The sequence below is a fragment of the Triticum aestivum genome, chromosome 5B (genome assembly GCF_018294505.1).
Source record: "Triticum aestivum cultivar Chinese Spring chromosome 5B, IWGSC CS RefSeq v2.1, whole genome shotgun sequence".
NCBI classification, from domain to species: domain Eukaryota; kingdom Viridiplantae; phylum Streptophyta; class Magnoliopsida; order Poales; family Poaceae; genus Triticum; species Triticum aestivum.
The window spans coordinates 508,212,447-508,238,218 of record NC_057807.1 but is presented as its reverse complement, the minus strand read 5'-3'; the positions used below and the strand labels follow the sequence as shown (position 1 = coordinate 508,238,218).

At 49.4% G+C, this 25,772-nt stretch overlaps 1 protein-coding gene across 1 annotated transcript; it reads right to left on the bottom strand.

The window, feature by feature from the left end:
* Positions 1-4,034: 4,034 nt before the first annotated feature.
* LOC123114931 (uncharacterized) lies at positions 4,035-6,314 on the bottom strand. The gene has a single exon (XM_044536292.1). It carries the CDS (start codon positions 6,312-6,314, stop codon positions 4,035-4,037), a length of 2,280 nt encoding a protein of 759 aa, XP_044392227.1.
* Between the last annotated feature and the right edge of the window lie 19,458 nt (positions 6,315-25,772).

The window sequence follows — 25,772 nt, the reverse complement described above, 5'->3', positions numbered from 1 at the left end:
ATCGTGATTCAGGATGTACTAATTCTTGTATGCTATCCTATTCCTACCAGCATAGAAGTGAAGTGTGTAGGATTGGTATTATGCCCCTGTGTTATTTGTATTCTTCACAGGTTACACGCAGTCAGTCTTCCAAGGTCTGTCGTGCGTCCTGCTAGTGTTCACAGCCTTCCAAGTTCATGGGGGTCTTGTTTGTTTGTTCATGTGATGATTCTTCTACACATTTCATAGTTTCTTCTACATAGGCGCTACATTTTGGGTAAATCCTGTGCAGATTATGAAGTAACTTGGGTGCCTCGGTAACCATCTTCTTCGTTCTTTTGCAGTTGTGGAGACCACGGATGGGACTATCGCAGTTGCTTCTGCGTTTCACGGGCATCAGGAAGGTACTAATTACCATTTCCTCTCTCTAGTTCTTACTCACCACACAACAAGGCAAGGCATATCTGACCATCGCGGGGCCCTTTGCTACATTTGTTGTTCTATGTAATTGGAGAGCTGCTCAAAAGGCTTTCTTCTATATGCTTATGTTTTGCTTTATTTAACAGCGGTACATTACAGGGATCACAAGTTCTTGTTGAAAGCGGTAGAAGAGGGAGTTGACTATGGCCATGGAGGCCTATTTGGCTCCGACGCCATGGATGCCGTTGCGCTCTCTCATCGTCCTCCTCCCTGACCCCTAGGCACATCGGGCCGCTGTGCTTCTTCTAGTTTCACATGTAGGCTTTTCAAAGGATTTTGGATGCTGATAATATCAACTTAGTTCCTTGAATGTGATATATAGATTCTTCCCTTGTTTTAACTGATTGCCAGAAACTGTACATTCCTGGTTGACAGTCATGAACTTTTATTGTTGGTAATCTAAAATATTCTGCATATTTAGTGTCCAAATACAGTCCAAAGATAAATCTTAGCTGTAAATATTCTGCATATATAGTGTTCAATTTGATCTATAAGATCTGAGTTTATTGTACTATTAATGGTGATAAGATTGCCGCTAGTATATTCTGTACATTTCTTGTTTGGGTCTGGGCTAGAAAATAATGTCAGTTCTGCTCCAGCAAAACTTACCAGTTTCTGCCTTTCCTTACTTTAAACCATCTGAAAATGCTAGCATGATTATTGAAGCCCATGACCTTTTGCCCATCCATCCTTGAGCTTTTATTTCTGGGGTTTACTTCATCAGAACTTTGTGATGAGTTACCAGCAATGTCCCTTTACCGAAGCCCTGTCATTGTAGTAGGGTTGCCTGCGGGGCAGTCGACACATGCATGATGCTGCATTCCTGCCAATCATGTTTGCTTAGATGTTTGGCTTCCTACTTTTGTATTGTTTTGTAATGTATTGTTTTGTATTGTCTGCATCCGAGTCTCGGTCCCCCTGCACAGCAAGGAGCTGGACCAAGGGGGCAAGCAGCGCTGCCGGTTCCTTGAGACATGTGAACACATTTAACTTGTAGTACTCCAGCAATCCAGTAATTTTGCTTAGAGTATTTAACAAGGTTGAACTGTACATATGTGGAGTAATTTTGCTTGGAGTATTTAACAAGATTCAGCAAGATTTAACTTACTTTTCCAGTTAATTAAATGGACATCTTGGATTAGTTAGAAAATCATGAATTATTTGCAGAAATCCATAGAAGTATTGTACTCCAGTGTGCATTACTTACATAAACTTGCTTGCAAGCTTATTTTCTGACTTGTATATTCTGAAACTGAAAAAGCTTAGTTAACTTCTGTTAAGTTTCAGTAGTATTTAGTGGAGTATTTACTATAAATTTTGCACATCACAATAATTTCACTTGCTGTTAACTGCTGTAATATTCAGTGGGACCTTGAAATCACATATTTGTTTGGGCATGTGCTATATGTACCATTTTAGAAGTAGTCCACATATTTCTGTCCTGCTAGTCTTTTTTAAACTTCTTATGAGATTGAAGTATTCGTTCTGATTTCTGGTTTGCTGATTGTTGTAGACAGATGTATGAAACCTCTTAACTATGGACGACAACTACTTGAGAAGGACCATCATCACCCATCAAGTACGCCATTGAGGTAATTCACCAGTCCCTCTAGCACCAACTATCTATTTTCTCTAGTATGCTTAGGTTTTTCATGCTGTTGTGGTACCCCATTGCTGTTGCGTTGAATCTCATGCCAGCGCTGGTGCGCCTGTGGCTTGATGTGCTGTGATCTTTATCTGTGTAGGTTTTGTTTGATGATATGCTTAGATTATGATCATAAGCATGGTTGTTTAATGATGCTGAGGCCAGCTGTTAAACCATGATATAGTTGATGGAACTGAGCTTAATATTCATGTGTGTATGTGTATGTGTTTCGAGTAAAGTTGTGGTTTGTGCTGCTCCTTTATAACGTGATGAAACAAAGAATGTCCTTTACTCCTTTTTTGAATGGAATGTTCATAATATATTGGCTCCAGTTTTTCTAATTTTTATCAGCTGATTCATGTAAACAGGGCGTCCGTGGAAGGCCCAGTCCTGACTCTCAAGTGAGTCCGGCATTTGATCACTATTGAAGGAGCTACATGTAGAAGAAGAAAACACTTGTAGAGCTTGTAACTGATTCCCCATAGTTGTAGAGCTTGTATCAACTAAGCTTGTATTACGTGTAACTTGTAGAACTTGTAAATGCTACAGCTTGTAGGACGTGTCATTTGTAGAGCTTGTAAATAAGCTTGTATATGCCACAGCTTGTAGGACGTGTCATTTGTAGAGCTTGTATTGAATCTGGCTATTTTTATTTGAAGTATCATGTGTGTTTTCTGCTTGCCAATTTAACTACTGGTTATTTTCTTATTGTCAAATTGAAATATGAAGAATCTGGGCCTAATAGCTAGGACCCACTTATCAGAACCTGACAAGTGGGACCTGTTTGACTAGTGGACCCATTTTATAAAAAAAAACTAAAACTGTTGTACAAAAAGGCCATGACCCATGAAATAAAAAGGCTGAATTGCTGGGCCAGCCCATGTAGCTAGCAAAAATTAATAGGAAAAATAAATATTAAAAAGGCTGAATTAATGGGCTCGGCCCATATAAACACCGAATTGGACCGGGCTGAATCTTGTGCCATATCAGCTTGCCACGCTGGATGCCTACGTGGCCTGGGGAGGTTGCTAGTGACCAAAACGCCATAATAGGAATATTTTGGTCGTAAACGTCTACGACCTCACAGAGAATGTCGCTATAGTCAGTTAACGACACTCAGCTTTTGACCTTCTGTTTTTGGTCAAAAAAAGGTCGCAGATGAAAAACAATGACCTTTCAGTGACCAATAGTCAAGGTCACAAGTTGACATATTTCTTGTAGTGGAAGGAGTAAGTAAACCCTAGTCTAGGGTAGGTGAATTGCCTCCATGGCAGGGCATGCTATCAGTCCCGTAGCTGGCCTATTTAGCCGTGACAACACAAAATCGACCGAACCAATAAACGAAGTCTAATCAAACGGGTCTCGCACCCCCGCCAAATACCGGAGTAATAAGACGGCTGTCGAGCCGACTGATCCGCGCGCAGGGTCTGCCGAAGTTCTGAAAATGACTCATATGTTGATGAAGAAACAAAAACCATGTGTTTTGTTGGAATGATTTGTTGTCTCACTTTGGATGGACAATGTTGTATGGGTACAACAAAAAAGTTTTTCACAGATAAATTTTAGCACTTCTTTGCTTTATCACGTGTTATCTTATGGCATGAGAAAATTGCTAAATGTGTGGTTGGGGTTCCGTGTTAGGCGTGTTACTTAGCACTAGTAGTACTATGTCAAAGGGTAATGGATAAGGATTACATCACAAGATGGGTCAGAAAGCCCCAACTGTGGATTGTACTATAAATAAAATCGCAGAAATAAAATAAACACTTATGAACCGCCAATTTCTTCTTTTAAATAACTGCAACTCTCATAGCTTACTTCCCTTGGTCATGGACCAAGGGAACAACGTTCCGTGACCGCGCAAAGACAGCTAGCTGTTCACAATACGATTCAGAAAAGAAGCTAAGCTGATGAGCACACGACAGTCGATCTAGTCGAACACGGCCAGCTTCTGGTACTCGTCGCCGGCGATGGCCTGCATCATGATGGCCTCGGGGTTCACCACGCCGTCATTCTGCAGGAAGATCTTGAGGATGTTCTTGGAGAAGCCGCTCACCATGGCCACCCCGGGCTGGGTCGACGTCACCGGCATCGAACTGGAGTCGCGCAGGTTCCAGAAGACGATCTGCGGCACCACGTCGCCGTAGCCGGCGGCCCTGAACTTCTTGCAGATCACCTCGTAGTCACTGTCCCACGACGGTTCCCCGCCGTAGTAGGCGCCTGACGCCATGTTGAACTCCATGTCGCTGTACACGAACACGGTCCTGATCATCTTCTCCGGCGCGAGTCCGGCGTCCACGGCCGTGCAGAGGATCTGGTCAAACACCCCTTGGAAGTTGGTGCTCCCGCCCCACTCCAAGCGCTCCACGAACTTCATCTTTTCCCGCAGGGTATTGCCTTTGATCAGGTGGATCGAGGGCCTTGAATGGAACGTGATCACCTTGCCCTTCCACGGCCTCTCGCTGAGCTCCGACGTGAGCACCCCCAGCGCGATGCACACCTCCATCGGCTTGCCATCCATGCTGGCGGACACGTCGCAGACGGAGATGCAGTTGCGCAGCAACCCCTTGGAGCGGAGGTCCTCCACCATGCGGCGCCACTGAAGCTCCGAGACGTCGTCCTCCTGGCCACGGAGTGCGGCCGCGGCGATCTCGTGTGGCAGGAGCGCGCCCGCCGAGATCTTGGCCTTGCCGGCCTTCACGTCATCCAGGTACCTGCCGAAGCGCACCTCGTCGTGCTTCTTGAACAGGAACTTGTAGCGCCTCATGGCCACCGAGGCCACTCGAGTGTAGGGGAGCTCGGACCACCGCTGCGCGCTCATGTACACCTCCGGAAGCTTCAGGACCTTGCGCAGCGGCACGAGCACCTGACGGCGGAGGCGGTGGAGGGCGCAGTACGTGTAGTGCTCGTCCGAGAGTTGGGCGTACTCGGGGTCAGAGTCGCGCGGGAAGAGGCGACGAGCGATGGCCTCGCAGAGCAGCGTGGTGCGGTCGAACGACGAGCCCGGCGTGGGACACCACTTGGCGGCGAGCCCGATCTTCATCGTCTTCCCGCCGTGGGAAAGCTGTTCGAGGTCCGAGGTGAGGAGCGCGGCGAAGAAGTCTGCGACGGCGTCGAACAGGAAACGGTATGCCCGGTCGCCGTAGTACGTCTTCAGCGACTGCACGGCGAGCTTGGCAACCTTCCGGACCTTCTTGGACATCTCCGGCTTACGTGGGGAGGTCTTCTTCTGATCCACCTCCATCACCTCCGGCTTCTGCTCGGCTGCCTCCGGGACCGCGACGGGGTCAGGGACGGCCTCCATCGCCTCCGGCTTCTGCTTGGCTGCCTCCCGGACCGCGACGGGGTCAGGGACGGCCTCCATCGCCTCCGGCTTCTGACCGGCTGCCTCCGGGACCGCGACGGAGACAGGGACGGCCTCAACCACTAGGGCCTTGCTCTGCATGGATTTCCAGAGCGCAGCCGCGAGGAAATCGCCGAAGGTGGGCTTGGGTGGCAACGGCGGCAGTGGCTCAGAGTCCAGTTCGTCGCCGGCTGGCCAACCTGGTGCGGAGGGCCGCCCGCCTGCGGCCGAGCGCCTTCTCCTTCTCCGCCGGCTGGCCAACCTGGTGCGGAGGGCCGCCCGCCTGTGGCCGAGCGCCTTCTCCTTCTTCCGCGCTTTCTCGGCCTCGGCGGCCGCCTTGGCAACCTTGCGCACGTCGGGGCCGTGGATGAGGCGGAAGAGCAGCTCGGGGAAGTCCTTGAGGTAGCCAAACTCGGCGAGCGCGGCGATGTTGCAGGCGAGCGTCCGGGGGTTGTGCTCGTGCATCCAGAGTGCGGCCGCGTAGAAGCCCTCCTTGTCCGACTTGCCGGTGCCGCGGACGCCGCGGAGGTTGCAGGCGAGCTTGAGCGCCGTGAGCGCGTCGTGGGCCCAGGCGGCGGCGAGCAGGCCGCGCACGCGCTCGGCTGGCGTGTCGGGCACCACCTGGAAGAAGAAGTCGAGGCAGGGGTTGCCCGAGTTGGCGTACGCAAGCGAGTAGTTCTCCGTGAGCGCCCGCCACGGCGTCAGCGCCCGTGCCCGCCACGGTGTCAGCGTCAGCGCCGCCTTGATGGCCGCGTCGAGGAGGTCGAGGAAGGGGTGCAACGCGGGGTCGGCGGGCGGGCGCGCGCCGCGCACTACCGGGGGGCCCAGGAGGCCGGGCGGCGCGGCGGGCTCCGTCTCGATCGCCATGGTTTCGTTGGAGGGGTCGAACGTCGAAGTCGAACTCGGGGGAGGAGAAGATTGGGTTTTGTCGCGATTGATCTGGTGGCTCGTTGGCTATATGAGCGGGAGGGGGGAACAACGAGGGCGGATCTGGGCCGTCGTTCGAACCGACATGGCGGATCGACGTGCTAGAGGAGTTCAACTCTCAAGCCGACTTACTCGGTCTTTTTATGCTTTAGCAATGAGATAAATACACCCACGGTCACTTAGTTGCGTTGAAAGCACGATACGGTCACCCAACTTTGAAATACGCTCGTTACGGTCACTGAATACGACGAGACGTGAATATACGGTCACTTTAGCGCGTATGCGGCGCGAACAGGCTGTTTGACCACGTGTTGACTGCTTGTTGGGGGACAGGTGGCGAACCGGGGCGGCGCGGCTGTGGAAATAAGCAAAAAAGCCCTCGGGCGACGCCTCATCACCCGTTCGTCCCTCCACCACTTCACCTGCATGTTCGTCTTCATCGACAGAGAAAGGGGGAGTTGCATAGGCGATGCCGCCCCGGCGATCATCGGAGGGTTGGGGAGGCGACGGCCTGATTTCTTGCGTGGTTGTGTCGCCGCGCGCCTTCGCCGCCGCGCGCCTTCGCCACCCGTGGGAGGCGGCGTCGATGTCTCCTGTTCGTCGTGCAGAAGGGGCGGCGGCCCCCGTGTACAGTAAGTCGCCTAATCTGAATCATCCCCCTTTTTTGCCGTTTTGATGTCAAGAACCCTCCTTTTCGGCCCGCATTGCCCTACTGGATGTTTTGTAGTTGGTAGATAGGCCGAATTCTGCTAGGGTTTTCGCATGGGATTTGGGGGTACCAGAATTGGGGCTTAGGGTTTTAGATGTTCAAACAAATTGATGGTGATGTGGAGATTTATGTCGATTCTGATGTATGTTGTACATGTGTTACTGTGTCAGGCCGCCGAAGCAGGAATTTCTCTGTGGAGATCAATCATGGTGGGGTTTTTGTTGGGCATGGAACGAACCGTGTTTATGTCAATGGCCGTTCCATTTGGTATGATCATGTGGAGAAGGTAACTTGGTCACCAATTTTAGTTGAAAGTCTAGTTGAGGAAATAGGCTATGAGGTGGCAGGCAGACTCAAGGTTTTCTACTGCATTCCAATTCTTACACCCAGCACAAATGGTTTGAGGGAACTGAGTGATGATGAGCAGGCAGATAGGATGATGGTTTTTGTTGATATTGGGCACCATTTCTTTAGCATCTACCTGGATCATGATCAAAGCTTTCAGGCTAATCCAGATGAAGATAATGTTGTCCACAATCCAAGAGCACATTTGCCTCCAGTCTTGAGCCCTGCAAAGAGAGTTGACATCAGTACTGCAGACACTGTAGAGGATCAGGAAGAAACAGAGCATGCAGAGGCAGAGGCAGATACAGAGCCAGAGACAGGGGCACCTATTCCTCTCCAGGTTATATTCCCTGAGGATGCAAATGAGGATGTGAATCAATTTGAGTTTGTGAGGAGGCCATCAACACAGCCAGAGCTAGTTGTATTGCAACAACCTAGTCATTACAAAGATAATGCAACAGAGCCAATTGTAGGAAGCACATCAATGAGGATGAGTACTAGGCAGAGCAAAATGAACTATAGAATGCAAGATGATGATGCACCTAGTGACACAGATGATGAGGATTATGACCCTGGATTAATTGTGGACAGTGACAATGAGATTGGCAATGATGATGATGACTTGTATGCAGATAATGTTGATGAGGATGAACCAGAACAGAAACAGGAGAACAAAACAAATGAGAGAGGAAAGCAGAAAGGAAATCAAGGCCAAAGTAAAGCTCAAGAGAAAGGAAAACATGAGTATAATTCAGATGAGGACTTGTCTGAAGGTGAAGATTTGTGGGCACCTGATTCAGATGATGAACAGTTGCACTTGAAGTTCAACACTTTCAGACCAGAGGATCTGCACAGGCCACAATTCCATGTTGGCCAAGTCTTTGAGAGTGTAGAACTACTGAGGTTAGGAGAAGGGCAGTATAAGCTTCTCTGGAATTATGCACATGAGGTTAGGAGAAGCAACCCTGGCTCCTCTTTCTATGTGTCCCTTGATAATGGAAGGTTCAGTAAGTTGTACATGTGCCTAGATGCTTGCAAAAGAGGATTTCTAGAAGGTTGCAGGCCTGTCATCTTTCTTGATGGTTGTCACATTAAGACTAGATACATAGGTCAACTGCTTGCAGCTGTTGGGGTATATCCCAATAACTGCATTTTTCCAATTGCCATAACTGTGGTTGAAGTTGAGGACACTCCTAACTGGGCATGGTTTCTTGACACACTTAAGAGAGATCTAGGCATTATAAACACTAAACCTTGGACAATCATGTCAGACAAACAAAAGGGGCTCATCAATGAAGTTGAAGAATTATTCCCAGAGTCAGAACACAGATTTTGTGTTAGGCACATGAGGCAGAACTTTCAGCAGTCTTTCAAGGGGGATATTTTGAAGAATCAATTGTGGAAGATAGCTAGGAGCAACACAGTGCAGCTATATGAGCAGAGCATGCAAGAAATGAAGATTCTTAATGAAGATGCCCACAACTGGCCGCATGAGTTAGAGCCTGAAACTTGGGTCAAAGCTTTCCAGAGTGACTTGCCAAAATGTGATATTTTGCTAAACAACATCTGTGAAGTATTCAACAGGTAACACCATCTTATTTGATCAACATTTGTGATGTATCTGTGCTATAGTAGTGCTTGCTGCAACCTAATGTGATCAACATGTTCAATGCAGGTACATTTTGGAGGCTAGGGAGCTGCCAATCCTTACCATGGTTGATAGGATTTATAGGCAGCTCATGACAAGGCATTACAGCAAGCAGATGGAGTCAGACAAATGGCCAGGTGATATATGCCCAAAGATCAGGAAGAAGGTTGAGAAGGCAACAGAATTTGCTAACACCTGCTATGTGGAGGGATCAGGAGATGGTCTTTTTCTAGTAGGTGATAGAGGGCATGACTACATTGTGGACATGCACAAGAAAACATGCACCTGCAGAAGGATACAGAAAGGAGGGGTTCCATGTTCTCATGTCATTGCCTGCTGCAGGAATGACAGAATTGATCCTCTTGCCATGGTTGACCCTTGCTACTCAAAGGATATGTTCAAAAAGGCATATGGAAACATTATATATCCTTGCAAAGATAGGAGAGAATGGGAGGACTTACATGGGCCCCCAATTGAGCCACCATTGTATCAGAAGCATGTGGGTAGGCCATGTACTACAAGGAGGCAAGCACCTGGAAAGGTTGATCATAGAAGGGGAGGAAAGAAGATAACAAGGCATGGTGTCATCATGCACTGTTCTTACTGTGGTGAGGCAGATCACAACAAGAAGGGGTGCAAATACTTGAAGGCTGGACTGCCACCACCAAGTGCTGCAAGTGTGCCCCCTCCTGAGCAAGGTGTTGCAAATGTGACACCTCCAGAACAAGGTGATGCTGCACAAACTACAACTCAACAGAAGAAGATCCAGTTTTAACACAGGTAACAGAAGCAGATTCTTGTGTTCTTAGGCATTTGTATTCTCTCATGTTTTGAAAATTATGTGACACAAAATATTCCTAATGAGCAGAACCATGAAGAAGCTTCAACTACATATGATAATCTCATGGTGGACAACATGATTGCCCAGGTAATATAATTTTTAAATTTCATCATGGACAAGCAGTGACTACTTCTGTATGAAATGTGTTGATCCCACAATTGTCACTTGTGTATTTTTTGCAGATGCCAACACCAAGAGTTGTGGAACAAAGGCCACTACCTAGTTCTGCTTTCCTCAGTGCTGCACAAGTGTTGCTCAACCAGTCTGCTAGCCAAGGAAGCCAAGCAAGTTCCAGTACCATCAGGCCAGTTGAGTTGGCACAGAAGTTGGAGGCCATGAAGAACCAGAGAGATAGAGAACTAGAGGAGAGGAAGCAGGACATTCTACAATCTAAAAGAGAAGAGGAGTTGAGGAGAGCTAAAGAGGCAGCAAGGAGGAAACATGAAGTGGCACAGAAGAAAGCTGAACTTGCGGAAAGAAGAAGATTGGCTGCATTGCAAACAGCTGCCAAAAAGAAAGAAGAAGCAGAGCTAAACAAGAGAGTTCAAGCTGAGACCACGCAGATTATTCAAGATACAATGAAAACAATAGCTGCTGAGAAAAAGGCAAGGCTAGAAGCAGAGAAAAGAGCTGCTGGTGAGAAGAAGGAGGAAGAGAAAAGACTACAGAGGGAAGCAGCTGCTGCAAAAAGAGAGGAAGAGAAGATAATTGCTGCTGCAAAAAGAGAAGAGGAGAAGAAGCTTGCTGCTGCCAAAAGAGAAGAGGAGAAGAAGCTTGTTGCTGCCAAAAGAGAGGAGGAGAAGAAGCTTGCTGTTGCCAAAACAGAAGCTGATAAAAGGCTTGCTGCTGCTCAGCAGAGGATGAAGGCTGCTGCACAAAAAGCAAGGGAGCAATCTATGGCTGCTGCAAAAAGAAAGTCAAGCTGCTTGGACAACCAAAATGATCCTCCACACAAGGCTACCAAATCTTCTATGTTTGATATCTTTAGGTAGTTTGTAGTAGATGAAGTGTTTGGTACCTAGATGATCATTTTACCTGTCTTGTTGAGATGATCATCTATGGTAACAAGTTGCTGATTTTGGTTATGTTGATGCATAGTGACTGCAACAATCTACTGTAAGAAACATGGCTACTTTGTTTTCTATCTCCTGTAACAATTATTTGGTTATCATGTCAGTTTGCTTATTTACTGTCAAGTTTTGATGCAACTATACTTGTCTATGGAAATTGTCATGTCAGTTTGGCAAGTTTGGTCAGTTTGGCATGTCAAGTTTGTCATTTGAATGATTTGCCATTTGGTCAGTTTGGCATGTTTGTCAAGTTTGCCATTTGGTCAGTTTGGCACCCAGAATGATGGATGCATATTTGGTCAATTTTGGCAATTGTGCTGAATTGTGCCAATTGTCAAGTTTAAACAATGCCAATTGTGCTGAATCACTGCCTTATCTACTGATCCATTTTGATCAATTTAGGCCAGAATGATATAAGAAAACAATGGTCACATTCATTGAGAGATATAAGAAAACAATGCCAGCAATGCCTTTCAATAGGACAAAACAATGATCACACACCCAGAATGATATAAGAAACAACATATTCATCATAGATGAAACAGGGTTCACCAAAGCATTTCAAGTTTGACACCATTACATCTGACTAAACCAAATAAACATGGTTCAACATAGCATTTTCCAGTGCTTACACCATTACATGACACGTAACTAGGACTGCCAACACATTAACTAGGACTGCCACCACTTCAGACTGCCAAAATGAACCTGGCATCACCAATGCAGCATCTTCATCTTCAACATCTTCACTTCTTCACCATGAATAGCACCAATGCACCAAGGCCTAACATGACAACAACTGCAAGCAGGAACTTCATGAGCATCACCAGCTCTGTACCAATCTTCAGCAGTGCAGCAGCTTGCTGCCTGGTCATGACATTGCCACTCATGAGCATCTCTCTCTTGGCCTTCTTATTCCAGCTTGTTGATCCATTCATGTAGGTAATCTCTTGTGCTTTCAGAAGTTCCTCCCTGCGTTCCTCAGCCGCACCAATAGCATCCACAGCGGCATCACCAACCAGATACTTATTCTCCACGAGGTACTCCACGTACTCCAATTCCCAACGCCAAAACTCACAACTCACCTATCCCAAAAAGACAAGCCAAGGTAAAAAACTCAAATCTTTGGATCTATCCCCATGAAAAGCATATGAAATCGAAGAACTAACCCCATGATTTTGGCACTTGTAGAAGACCCAGCCGTCGTGCTTCTCAGTGGTGGAGATGTACATGCGCACCTTCTCCTTGCAGCCTCCGCAGCGGATCAGCGGCAGCGCCAACGCCCGTCGGCGGACGGCAGAGGACGACGAGCTTGCGGCAGACATGACTGCCAGACCTTGCGGGGGAAAGAAGCAGAGAAGAACGAGCTCGCGACAGCCCGATTCGCCGGTGGCGACGGTGGCGGCGGAGCAGAGCAGCGGAGGCTGCAAGGAGAAGCGGAGGGGGCGAGGGGGATTTGAGAGGGGCGCCGCGGGTTAGGGATTTGAGATGGAGAGTTTGGGATTTTGGTCATTTTACAGAAAACCCCTCCATTAATCATTGGCCGAATGAGAGAGCACTACGTGGCGGTTAACGGTTGGTCAAACTAGGCCTGTACGCGCCGCATACGCGCTACAGTGACCGTATATTCACGTCTCATCGTATTCAGTGACCGTAACGAGCATATTTCGAAGTTGGGTGACCGTATCGTGCTTTCAACGCAATTACAGTGACGGTGGGTGTATTTATCTCTTTAGCAATTGTAGAAGAAAGAAACAAGGCTACCCTTTTTTGCGGGAAAAGAAATGAAGGCTACTTAACTCACGGAAGAAACATCATGAATGCATATAGCAAACCACAAATAACGGATGGGAAATTCTAGTTCGACAGGAGTACAAAGCATCTCAAATATAATAAAAATTCATCAGGATTACTGCCGCCGGAATGCGCCGTTGTCGCCGCTGGCCTATCGGAGCCGACTTGACCTTGTCGATGACTGCCGGTATTCTTCGTGCATGTGCACCTAAAGACTAGTGCCCTGGAGACGTTGTTGTCACCGTTAAACCCTTGCACAGATATGAAGCACGTGACACCAAATCTCGCCCCATGAAGAGAAACCTAACCTCATCACTCTAAGGAAATGCCAGGAATCTACGCCAAGGCTCCGTCGACTACGCCCAAACAGACGAACTCAAGAAGGATCAGTGCCCAGAAGATAAATTCGAAGAAGAAGCACTGCCGTGTGGGCCCGGGTCCACGAGGCACAGCATCAAACCGAGTCGAAGGACCCAGGTCCAGGTCTATGAGTTACAAAGACCGGGCATCTCAGAAGGCTCGGACCTAACCAACTTCTCGGTTGCATCGGACCCATATGTGCAATGGACTCGCCATGTCTACCCAAACCGATTGCGTACGCTCAACTTATGTTCTTCGTGAGTGGACATGGCTTGGTCCTGTTTAAGGGATGCAGCAGGTGGAATAGTTCATCTTCCCATTTGGTTGCATTTATTTGGCTATAATTGGTCTTAAGACCAATGCCGCAGTTGCTTCGCTTGTTGGCTCACCATACAAGGTTGCCGCCTCGGCATCCAAGATGGAGGACCCATCACCACCACCTGAACAAACGGTCGTCGAAAACTAGGCACCAGGACGCGGCCACCTACCGAACAGAACCACCATCGGTCGGGTTGGACATCCCCGATGGCTGCCCACGCGCCAGGAGCCCCACCTCAGTCGGGGTACGGATCTTATGAACCAGCCAGCATAATCGTTGGGCAGCCCTCGAAGATGGACCGTCGAAGCGAAGGGCCTCCATGGGCCAGAAGCAGTCCAACCCACAAGTCCTGCGACAACCTAACCCTAGATTCACTACACCACCGTCGAGAATCATGCATGCCGCTACAGCCGCTGCCAGCCATGGCCCAACCCAACCTCCCCCTGCTCCATGTCAGCGAGGATACCGGCTCACGCTGCCCCAGGATACTGCGATGGGGGTAGAGGAGGATGGTGGTTTCCACCCTAGGACGCTAGAACCCGTGTCTGGCAATGCTGGACATGCTAGTGGATATGCCAGGGCTGCCCCCAACGATGCCGAAACAACCTGTTGAATATGTTGGGACTGCCCTCATCGATGCTGGACCCGACAATCTGGGGTGCTAGGACCAGTGTCACGTGATGCTACAACAGGGGGTGGGCTGAGCTGCAACCGGTGTCGCGTGAAGCTATATGACCATGGTGCGGCGATGCTACAAGGGCCGAGGACATTTTTCGTAGGATGGAGCTACAACCACAGTCCGGTAGAGCTGCAACCGCGGTCCGCGAAGCTACGGGGAGGTGCTGACGTGGGGTGGGTACTTCAACCGTGGGCAAGCAGTTCCTGAAGTCTAGCGGCGACGAGTGGTCGGCACTCCATCGACGGAGACACGCACTGTGGAAGCCCTGCAACGACGGTGCTGCAATGTCAAGCGAGGGTGCGATCCAACCGATTGCTGCAATCGGCAACGGCACGCATCGTGGAGCTCATCGGTGGGGTGTGTTGTGGGGTTGACAGTTGCGGCGTGGCTAGCTCACCGGGAGGGTGCATGGATGCAACCATGGTTGGCTGGCGTCTGCATGTGAGGCACATGCACCATGGTTTTCCGGAGGACGAAGTGAACCGGTGGAGAAAGGGGGGGGGGGGGGGGGTAAGGGGAATGAGCAGCTACAATCACCCGATTCGGACGATGCGTGGTGCGACCGGCCAAAATTTTACCCGCCTTCTCATAATTTCATCAGACCGATAGGATGACCCCTATCGCCTAGGTCACCCATTCAGCTCATACGATGACCATTTCTTGAGGAGTATGAGGGCATACCAATTTTGAGGCTAGAGGGGACATATATATGTGGAAAATTGGATTGTTTCGCATTTTCCTCCCAATTTTTTTAAAGCAATTTCCTCCCAAAATAGGAAACTGCGTCATAATCATAATATGGATTTGTTAAAACACATCTAGATGAGAAATAATTATGTCACATCCAAGTCTTCCACCACACGTCTAGTTGCTATAAGATTGGTGCAAACTTTTTTTTTTATCAAGGGAACAAACAAGTACCAAAAAAACAACTTAGATGTGGCCTAGTTATCTCACATCTATATGAGTCCTAGACACACCCGGAGTCGTGTCCAGAGAAAACACGTAAAGGACATCACCGCTGTATACTGAGCTGAAGTACGTATTCGTTGGTTGAACGGAGGACGGCGCATACCCGGACTCTTACTCGGTTACTCTCTCATCGTCTTAACGTACTCTCCTCCCACGCAATCATCCATGGTGAATCAGACAAACACGATTATGCATGGTCATGCAAGTGCAACGCCGTCGCGGTTCCATCCAGAGGCAGAACCAAGCGATGTCCTGCGGTGCCAGCGCCAGCGCCACCACGCGCCTCCCGCGAGACGTGCTCGCCACCATCCTCATCCGCCTCCCGGCGAGCGACCTCCGCCGCTCCCGCCGCGTCTGCAAGGAGTGGCGCGATGCCATCTCCGATCCATCGTTCATCAAGGCGCACATGGTGCACGGGCCACGGGCCCCAACCCACACCATCGTGTTCGCTGCCTCCTCCGAGCAGCGTTCCGGCCGCGCGTTCCTCTTCGACGAGCAGTGGCGACTCACGGAGAAGTTTAGCGCCGGCGAATCGCAGGTCCTGATAGGGACGTGCAACGGCCTGCTCTGCTTCCACGACGAAATCCAAGGCATCATCAAGATCATGGAACCCTTCACCGGCGAGTCGATCGCCGTTCCGGTGCCGAAAGAATCGGTGTGGAGCCGCTGCGCACTGCAGTACTGTTTCGGCTACGATGCCACCGCTAGGCACTACAAGATTGTCCACAAAGGCTACCAACGTCAGCTGGAGGTGTTCACCGTCGGAGCAGACGAGGAGTGGAGGACCGTGAAGATCGCCCATGCCTCCTGGTACGAGTGCGGCCTGGCGTGCAACGGCGGAGCTGTATACTGGAGTTATGAGGACAATGAGCACGGCGGGATCCTTAAGTACGCGCGCTTCGACCTGGCGACGGAGGAGATCACATCGGTCGAGTGCCGGCGGGTGGACAGTCGGCCGACCATTTGCCATCATCCGTGGTGGCAGCGCGGTGAGCCGTGCATCATCCAAATAAGGCGGTTGCTCGGTGACGGCGGTGAGTCCACGGGCGGCTATTGGCCGCATAACATGAACGCCATGGCGTATGAGGTCGATTTCGTCAACCTGACGGACGGACGGCGCCTCCCAGGGCCGCAGGCCCTGCAGCGGGGGCATCTATTGATGCAGGAGAAGAACGGGGCTCTGTACGCTCACCGGATCATGAGCAAAGGTGTTCACGGGCTTAATCTTGGGTGCGACAAGCTGCTGAACTCGATTGGCGTTCAACGCAGCCGACGGTGGACAACACATCAGCATATAAGCACGTTCTCCTACGTCCCCACAGTAGCCCCAGCCCCCTTGGCGCTGTACGTAGGCGCACCTCTGGCCGGTGCACTTGGTGCTTTCCATGTTCTGCCTGCTCGGAAGTTGCACAATGTTAAACAGCAATGAATGGTCAACTATATATTCGTTGGAGTTGGAGTTTATGAGTTCCTTTTACTATCGTTTTTGTACATCTGTACCCTTCTGATTGATCGGTTGGTTTGACCCTGGTAGGTAGTAACCTGTTTCGAATCACGTTGTATATTAGGTCTCGCTTATGACAAGTCTTTGACAAACAGTAACTTTTTTATACGTAAGTTTTGAGCTTTAAAGTAAAAACTGAATAACAAAAGAAGTATTTTGAAATATGAATCTAATGGCATTAATTTTATTGGCTTCCTTTTCTTTTTTGATAAAGGGTCATCTTTATTGGCTCAAAATGAAGCATGAAGGAAATACAAATACAATGAGCACACAGCCGAACTCCTGATAGCTAGGATGCACACAGGCAACACTAACACACACACACACAAACACACACACACACACACACACAAACACACCGTCAAATAGCGAAGTCATACAAGACCAAAGCTATATGTAGACGAGGAAAAAAAAGCACCAAAGCGATCAGTTCCACAACCGGCAAACTACAACAATGACCATATCCACACAAACCATCTCATGACTACACAGACGACGAGGTTCTTCAACAGCAACGCCTTCAAGAAGGGAGCGACGTTCAAACACCACCATCGCCGGATCCGACCATCCAAGGCCAGAGTCTAGGTTTTCACCCTGAAAAACCAGTCTGAGCATATCCGAGCAATGCCTTCAACAAGATAATGATATAATAAAATCGCCATTGCCAAGTGGACCCGACTCGCGACAAACCTAGGCTTTCACCCTGGATCTTGAGATTGGGCGCTCGAGTAGCAGCACCATCGAAGTCATTAATGTGTTGTCGCCACCATTTTTTCACAGTTCCGGCAGCTACATGTGGATGTGCCGTTGCTGCACAACCACACCTCTGCGTCAAGTCATCGTGAATAGTTTGCATCTCACTAAATTCAACCATCAGATCCGAAGAGATGAAACTCTTGTGAAGACCTAGATGGCCACCTCAAGCTGCAGTAAGGCCGTCACCGCTAGTCGGAGTGATCGCCGCCTAATGACCGTACATATGATCAACTGACACAACATTACTTTTCTCGTCTTCATTGATACCTTAATTTGGGTTACTTCGTATAGCGAAAGAAGAACCGAACTCTCTTCGGAGGACTCGCAGTTGAGCAAAGACAAGGTCGTGATCTCGCTTGAAATTGGTTTTTGTCCCGCTATACAAATAAGGCCAACATCACGTTTATATAGGAGCTACAAGTTCAACGAGACATGACATGCTAGGGCGACAACACAGAAACGCCAAAGAAAAATATTAAAAATATATAAAAAGACCACCAAGTGGCCACAAACGTGACCTACTGCCAGGCCAGGCGTTCATCGGCATCAAAATCATCCAGAAAACACTCATTATATACTCCGTTCATTTCCCCGTGCATCACTAGTACTCCCTCTGTCTAGATGCATAAGTCACATTAGATGTAACATGGATACCAAGGAATGCCCCATATTCAGTTTTGGACTATTTTACACCTTTGTATGCATGTGGAGGCGGAAATAATTTAACGGCTGCATGCAACGGATTGGTGGTAGTGTGTGTCGGTGTCAATATCGGCGGATCTCGGGTAGGGGGTCCCGATCTGTGCGTCTTAGGCTGATGGTAACAGAAAGCAAGGGACACAATGTTTACCCAGGTTCGGGCCCTCTCGATGGAGGTAAAACACTACTTCCTTCTTGATTAATATTAAAGATATGAGTAGTACAAGAGAAGATCTACCACGAGATCGTAGAGGCTAAACCCTAAGAGCTAGCCTATGATGGTATGATTGTAATTGTGATCGGCCTTCTAAGGACCAACCTCTCCGGTTTATATAGACACCGGAGAGGGCTAGGGTTTACATGGAGTCGGTTACAAGGAAGGAAACACAATATCTGGATCGCCAAGCTTGCCTTCCATCCAAAGGAGAGTCCCATCCGGACACGGGCCGAAGTCTTGAGTCTTGTATCTTCACGCTTCAATAGTCCGGACGATGTATATAGTCCGGCTGTCCGGATACCCCCTAATCCAGGACTCCTTCAGTAGCCCCTGAACCAGGCTTCAATGATGATGAGTCTGGCGCGCAGTCTTGTCTTCGGCATTGCAAGGCGGGTTCCTTCTCCGAATACTCCAATGTACCTACTACGACGAATAGTGTCTGGTTTCCCATCAATGTCACACTCCTCGGCTTCAGTGCCTCAATAATGACCATCTCCACGTGTCAAGCGAATGCGAGGAGACGAGGCATTTTTTCATTTGCCACCCGCGATCCTTCCGGCGGGCCATGTATTTGAAGAGACAGGAATTCTCAGATCCAAACCTCACTCTCCCCCCTCGAGCAAGCATCCCACAGAGCGCTCCGGAAAAAACCATTCCAACATGGCCGGTCGTCGCAGCTCTTCTGCTCGCTCTTCCCGCTCCAAGTCGGGGGATTGGGAAGAGTGTTCAGTTCCTCATAGCCGTTTGATAAAGTTACAAACCCAAGGGTTTCTCCCACCGGCGTTTATGGTCCCCGTTCAAGCCGGAATAGCCACCTATAAAGGAGGGGAACAAGCGGAGGGATCTCCTAATCCATCTCCAGAGGCACGAATATGCTTCATCCCGCATCTGCTAAGGGGCGTCGGGTTTCCCATCCACCCGTTTCTTCACGGGCTCCTGGAGTTCTATGGTCTCCAGTTGCACAACCTTACCCCTGCCTCCGTACTAAATATAGCGGGGTACGTTGCCCTTTGCGAGCTGTTTTTAGGCTGCGAACCTCACTTCGGGTTATGGAAGAAGCTGTTCTGCCTTGTCCCCCGCACCCAGGGAGAATCCCTATGTCAAGTGGGCGGCGCCGAAGTATGGCGCATTGTCGAGACCGGATACCTATCCGGCACTCTCAAGAAGGCACCAAAGTACTGGCCTTCATAGTGGTTTTACATTAATGACGTTCCCTTTCCGGATCCAGTCCGGACAGGTCTCCCCAAGTTCAGTAACGCCCCGCAGAGGGCACGTCTAAGCTGGAGCCCCTGGGGCCCCCAAGAGGAGGATACCAGGGAAATACATTTCCTGATGAGCGGGATAAAGTTACTGGCCAAATCCGGACTGACGATAGTCGAGGTCATGGCAATATGCATAACGCGGGGAGTGCAACCGCTTCAATATCGGGGGAAGCCCATGTGGCACTTCAACGGGGAAGACGCCCCACCCGCTACGACCGTAAGGGTCCGGACTCCGCCACTGCTCTGGCAAGGATATTGTCCGATTTATACAAAGGGGAAGAGGAAGAATTCCTTCACATTAAACCGCGGGACGGATTCTCCATGTACAACACCCCAGAGTGGGTAAGTCGTCATTCCTTTCCCTGCTTCACTTACTTTAGCGTTCTCTGCTAAGATTACCCGCATCGATGTTTCCGAGCAGGAATTGAGGAGGGCCGTAGAAGGAATCTTCAGCCCCTCCCCGCAGCTAGAGGACCCCGGAAGGGCCCTAGATCCAGGACTCGAAGAAGATCCGGATATTACTGTGGAGCTTGTCACCGGGGTATTTTATCAAGCGAGCTGTGATGGTGCCTCAGTGGCCATTATTGCCGACTATCCCGGACTGCTCCCTGTGTCGCGTGTAAGCCAAACTAAAAACCCTATCCTCCGAAGAGGACTCCCCTCAGGTATCATGCCTTACCCTTGAGGCGTCGTGCTATTTGCAGAGATGACGGTCGGAGCGCAGGGCCAAGCCCCTAGGGACTCGTCGAACACGGGCGTCCGGATCAGGCAGGCTCAAGAGGAAGGCGGTGAGGGTCGACACACCATTGCAGAGGTAAAGCAAAAACCTGCCCTACGATTATGGTATTTGAAGTATAACAGCGCCCTTCGTGTCCTGGCAGGAAAAGGAGCAGCCAGACTATATCTAGGGATCCCGCCAATCACGGCTCCACCAGCCGGGTTCCAGAACCGGTTTCGAAAGCGGAGGCGGAAACGGGGCTAGTGCCGCATAGTTCTCCGACAGAGGACGCAGATATGCTATCGACCACGAACTCTGAAGTAGAGAGCGCCATGAATCATTGGCGCCAGAGGGCCGTGCTTCGGAACAACATCTTCTCCGAAGAGGCTTTTAATGCCTTCAATTCGGGGGACACATACATCCGAGCAGCTCAAGGCGGGCTTGCCCGAGCGATGGACCAGTATACCAAAGATATACGGGTAAGAAATTTTGATAAGCATGTATAACGGTAGCCCCTGAGACTTGAAACGGTTGGAACAACTGTTTTAAGGATCAATTTATGCACATGTCCTTGTCGATAAGAATGAACAATTAGCTCAGGAGCTGGAGGAATGCATGGCCCAGCTGAGGGACACGGTTGCCAAGTTAGAGGAATCCCAGAAGGCCTCATCTGGTAACATTTGTCTCAATTGTACGAAGATGCACCAGTTAGTAAACGGCTGGTATGACTAGTCTAACAGAAAATTCTGCAGACAATCCCGGGTTGAATCCGGAGGGCGTAACGGATGACGACTCGCATCTCAAAAGGCAGCTAAAGGCTGGCGAGCGCATCCTTATGCAAGTTAGGCAAGAGAAGAACAATCTTCAAGATGCCAATATTCGGCTGGACATGGAATTAAAAGACGTCCGCGCTCAACTGGCGGACTCCATGAAGGAGAACAAAAGGCTACAATGCAGTATTTATGGTGAGTGCCCAGACGAACTATATTACAGTTCGACAAGGAAGTGTATTGAAAGAATTTTGCTTGTAGGAATGTTAACAGGTCGCCCCGAGGAGGAGATGCCCTCATCTACGGGCGATGTACTACAAGAACTTTCAGAGTTGCACGAGCGAGCTCGGCGGGTGATGCACGGCGTTGCTCAGGCCTTGTGGCCATCAAGCTTTCTACCGAATGGCATGGGGGAGCTTGTGGATCTGCTTGAAGGAGCCCGACGACGCTTCCGATTGTGGAAGATATCAGCTTGCCGGCAAGGTGCAAGAGAAGCCTGGGCAATGGTGAAGACGCGCTACATCAAACTGGACCCGAACCATATGGCCGAAGTAGGACCGGCGGGGCCAGATGGGCAAGAAATTCCCGTTAGTTTGGTATATGACCAGGTAACGTTAGCCGCCAAGTATTCTCAACAGGATTGTAAGCTAGATAGCCTGTTGGGTGGTATAGAGGAGGAATATAGTCAGTCTAAGTGACTGTGTAATTCAATGGACATAAGTAGTCCCTAGCCGGATTAAAATCATTTTTCATGGCGGACCTTTTTGCTTCAGCCCCCGAATCCTACAGTCCGAGGTGTGTCCGAATACCCACTCAGTTATACAAAAGCGGGGTATGCATGGAAACTAGGCGTAGGGGTCATAAGTGCTTGAACAGACAAGTACCCAACTAGTTAAGTTATATTACATGGATAGTAAGAAACATCTTCCAAGGACATTAGTTCCGTTAGGGGTTCCTTTCCCTGGGTACGCATGCGTCGATGCACATGCCCGGATTGCGAATGATGGCGCGGGATATAAGACTTCTGGGGATTTACATTGTAATAAACAAATACATCTTTTGTTCATCGATCGAATATTCTCTTAAGGAAACTAGCTTTCGGCTTCACCCAGTCTGAGGTACACATCCGGCTGAACCGGCAGTAACAATCGCAGAGGTGCTCCCCTTATGCTCTAGCCGAATTAACGGGAACGTAGGGCATAAACACAAGAGCCAGGCAACCCAGTTTGGCCACATCTTAAGTCATATCGATGCATATAATGGTGAAGAAAATGCACGTATGGAAAAAGAAATGCATATGTGATAGGCGAAAAGCCATTAGAGTATTTATTTTTAGCTTCCGTATAGGAAGCCCCCAGGTATTGCTTACACACATAGTGCGGCCGGAGTGATCCGGAAGTCCATACTCTATTAAATACTTTGTGTGGAGAGGCAGAAAAAGTCGAGAAAGGAGAAGGGATGGAGCATAAATAAAAGGGAGGGAGTAAGGAGACGAACATTGAGTTCGGCGTTAGGCGTAGAATCTCCAGAGTCTGGCCGTGTTCCAAGGGTTCGGCTCGAGCCTGTTGTCGGATGCATTATGTAAGCGGTACGCTCCTCCGGTGAGAACTTTGTCGATGACAAAGGGACCTTCCCACTTGGGTTTGAGCTTGTCCTTCTTCTTCTACGGTAGGCGTAGAACGAGTTCGCTAATATTGTAAGTTTTGACCCGTACTTCTCTACTTTGGTATCGTCGAGCCTGCTGTTGATAGAATGCGGAGCGGGCTTTTACGATGTCGCGCTCCTCCTCCAGGGCATCCATGTTATCCTGCCGATCTAGCTCGGCTTCCTTCTCTTCGTACATGCGTACGCTTGGCGAATCATGTATTATGTCGCAGGGTATTATTACTTCCACCTCGTACACCATAAAAAATGGTGTATATCCGGTGGTGTGATTCGGCGTGGTCGGCAGCCCCCAGAGTACGGAGTCGAGCTCCTCGACCCAGTGCGTATCTTACTCTGTCAAAGATCGCGCTAGTCTGGGTTTGATGCCGCTCATAATGAGACTGTTTGCCCGTTCGACCTGGCCGTTTGTTTGGGGATGGTAGACGGATGCGTAGTCGAGCTTAATGCCCATTTTGCCGCACCAAGTTTTCACCTCATCGGCTGTGAAATTGGAGCCATTATCAGTGATGATGCTGTGGGGGACGCCGTATCGGTGTACGACCCCGGATATGAAGTCTATGATGTGTCCGGATTCGGCCGTTTTGACTGGTTTGGCTTCTATCCATTTGGTGAACTTGTCCACCATGACCAATAAGTATTTTTTCTTATGGCTTCCTCCTTTAAGAGGTCCGACCATATCCAGCCCCCAGACCGCGAAGGGCCATGTTATGGGGATTGTTTGGAGAGCGGTAGGGGGCATATGAGTCTGATTGGCGAAGAGCTAGCAACCGACGCAGTGTTGGACAAGGTCCTGTGCGTCCGCTCGGGCCATCAGCCAATAGAAGCATGTACGGAAAGCCTTGCTGACTAGTGCCCGAGCCGCGGCGTGGTGCCCGCCCAGTCCGACATGGATTTCAGCCAAGAGTTGCCTCCCTTCCTCCTCGGAGATGCATCTTGTTGGGGAACGTAGCAGAAATTCAAAATTTTCCTACGTGTCACCAAGATCTATCTATGGAGAAACTAGCAACGAGGGGAAGGAGAGTGCATCTACATACCCTTGTAGATCGCTAAGCGGAAGCGTTCAAGTGAACGGGGTTGAAGGAGTCGTACTCGTCGTGATCCAAATCACCGGAGATCCTAGTGCCGAACGGACGGCACCTCCGCGTTCAACACACGTACAGCCCGGTGACGTCTCCCACGCCTTGATCCAGCAAGGAGAGAGGGAGAGGTTGAGGAAGACTCCATCCAGCAGCAGCACAACGGCGTGGTGGTGGTGGAGGAGCGTGGCAATCCAGCAGGGCTTCGCCAAGCACCACGGGAGAGGAGAGGAGGAGAGAGGCAGGGCTGCACCAAGAGGGAGAAGTTCTCATGTGTTTAGGCAGCCCCAAACCTCAACTATATATAGGGGGAAGGGGGGGCTGCGCCCCCTTTAGGGTTTCCCACCCCAAGGGGTGCGGCCAGCCCTAGATGGGACTTGGGGGGCGGCCAAGAGGGGGAGAGAGGGGAGGCGCGCCTGGGGTGGGCCTTAGGGCCCATCTGCCCTAGGGTTTGCCCTCTCCCCTCCTAGTTGCGCCTTGGGCAAGGGTGGGAGGCGCACCAGCCCACTCTGGGGCTGGTCCCTTTCCACTCTAGGCCCATGTAAGCCTCCGGGGTTGGTGGCCCCACTTGGTGGATCCCCGGGACCCTCCCGGTGGTCCCGGTACGTTACCGATAAAACCCGAAACTTTTACGGTGACCAAAACATGACTTCCCGTATATAAATCTTTACCTCCGGACCATTCCGGAACTCCTCATGACGTCCGGGATCTCATCTGGGACTCCAAACAACATTCGGTAACCACATACAAACTTCCTTTATAACCCTAGCGTCACCGAACCTTAAGTGTGTAGACCCTACGGGTTCGGGAGACATGCAGGCATGACCGAGACATTCTCCGGTCAATAACCAACAGCGGGATCTGGATACCCATGTTGGCTCCCACATGTTCCACGATGATCTCATCGGATGAACCACGATGTCAAGGACTCAATCGATCCCGTATACAATTCCCTTTGTCTAGCGGTATTGTACTTGCCCGAGATTCGATCGTCGGTATACCGATACCTTGTTCAATCTCGTTACCGGCAAGTCTCTTTACTCGTTCCGTAACACATCATCCCGTGATCAACTCCTTGATCACATTGTGCACATTATGATGATGTCCTACCGAGTGGGCCCAGAGATACCTCTCCGTTTACACGGAGTGACAAATCCCAGTCTTGATTCGCGCCAACCCAACAGACACTTTCGGAGATACCTGTAATGCACCTTTATAGCCACCCAGTTACGTTGTGACGTTTGGTACACCCAAAGCATTCCTACGGTATCCGGGAGTTGCACAATCTCATGGTCTAAGGAAAAGATACTTGACATTAGAAAAGCTTTAGCATACGAACTACACGATCTGTGCTAGGCTTAGGATTGGGTCTTGTCCATCACATCATTCTCCTAATGATGTGATCCCTTTATCAACGACATCCAATGTCCATAGCCAGGAAACCATGACTATCTGTTGATCACAACGAGCTAGTCAACTAGAGGCTCACTAGGGACATATTGTGGCCTATGTATTCACACGTGTATTACGATTTCCGGATAATACAATTATAGCATGAATAAAAGACTATTATCATGAACAAAGAAATATAATAATAACACTTTTATTATTGCCTCTAGGGCATATTTCCCACAGTCTCCCACTTGCACTAGAGTCAATAATCTAGTTCACATCACCATGTGATTAACACTAACAGGTCACATCACCATGTGACCAACATCCAAAGAGTTTACTAGAGTCAATAATCTAGTTCACATCACTATGTGATTAACACTCAATGAGTTCTGGGTTTGATCATGTTGCTTGTGAGAGAGGTTTTAGTCAACGGGTCTGAACCTTTCAGATCCGTGTGTGCTTTACAAATCTTTATGTCATCTCCTAGATGCAGCTACCACGCTCTATTTGGAGCTATTCCAAATAACTGTTCTACTTGGAGCTATTCTAAATTGTTGCTCCATTATACGTATCCGGTATCTCTATTCAGAGCTATCCGG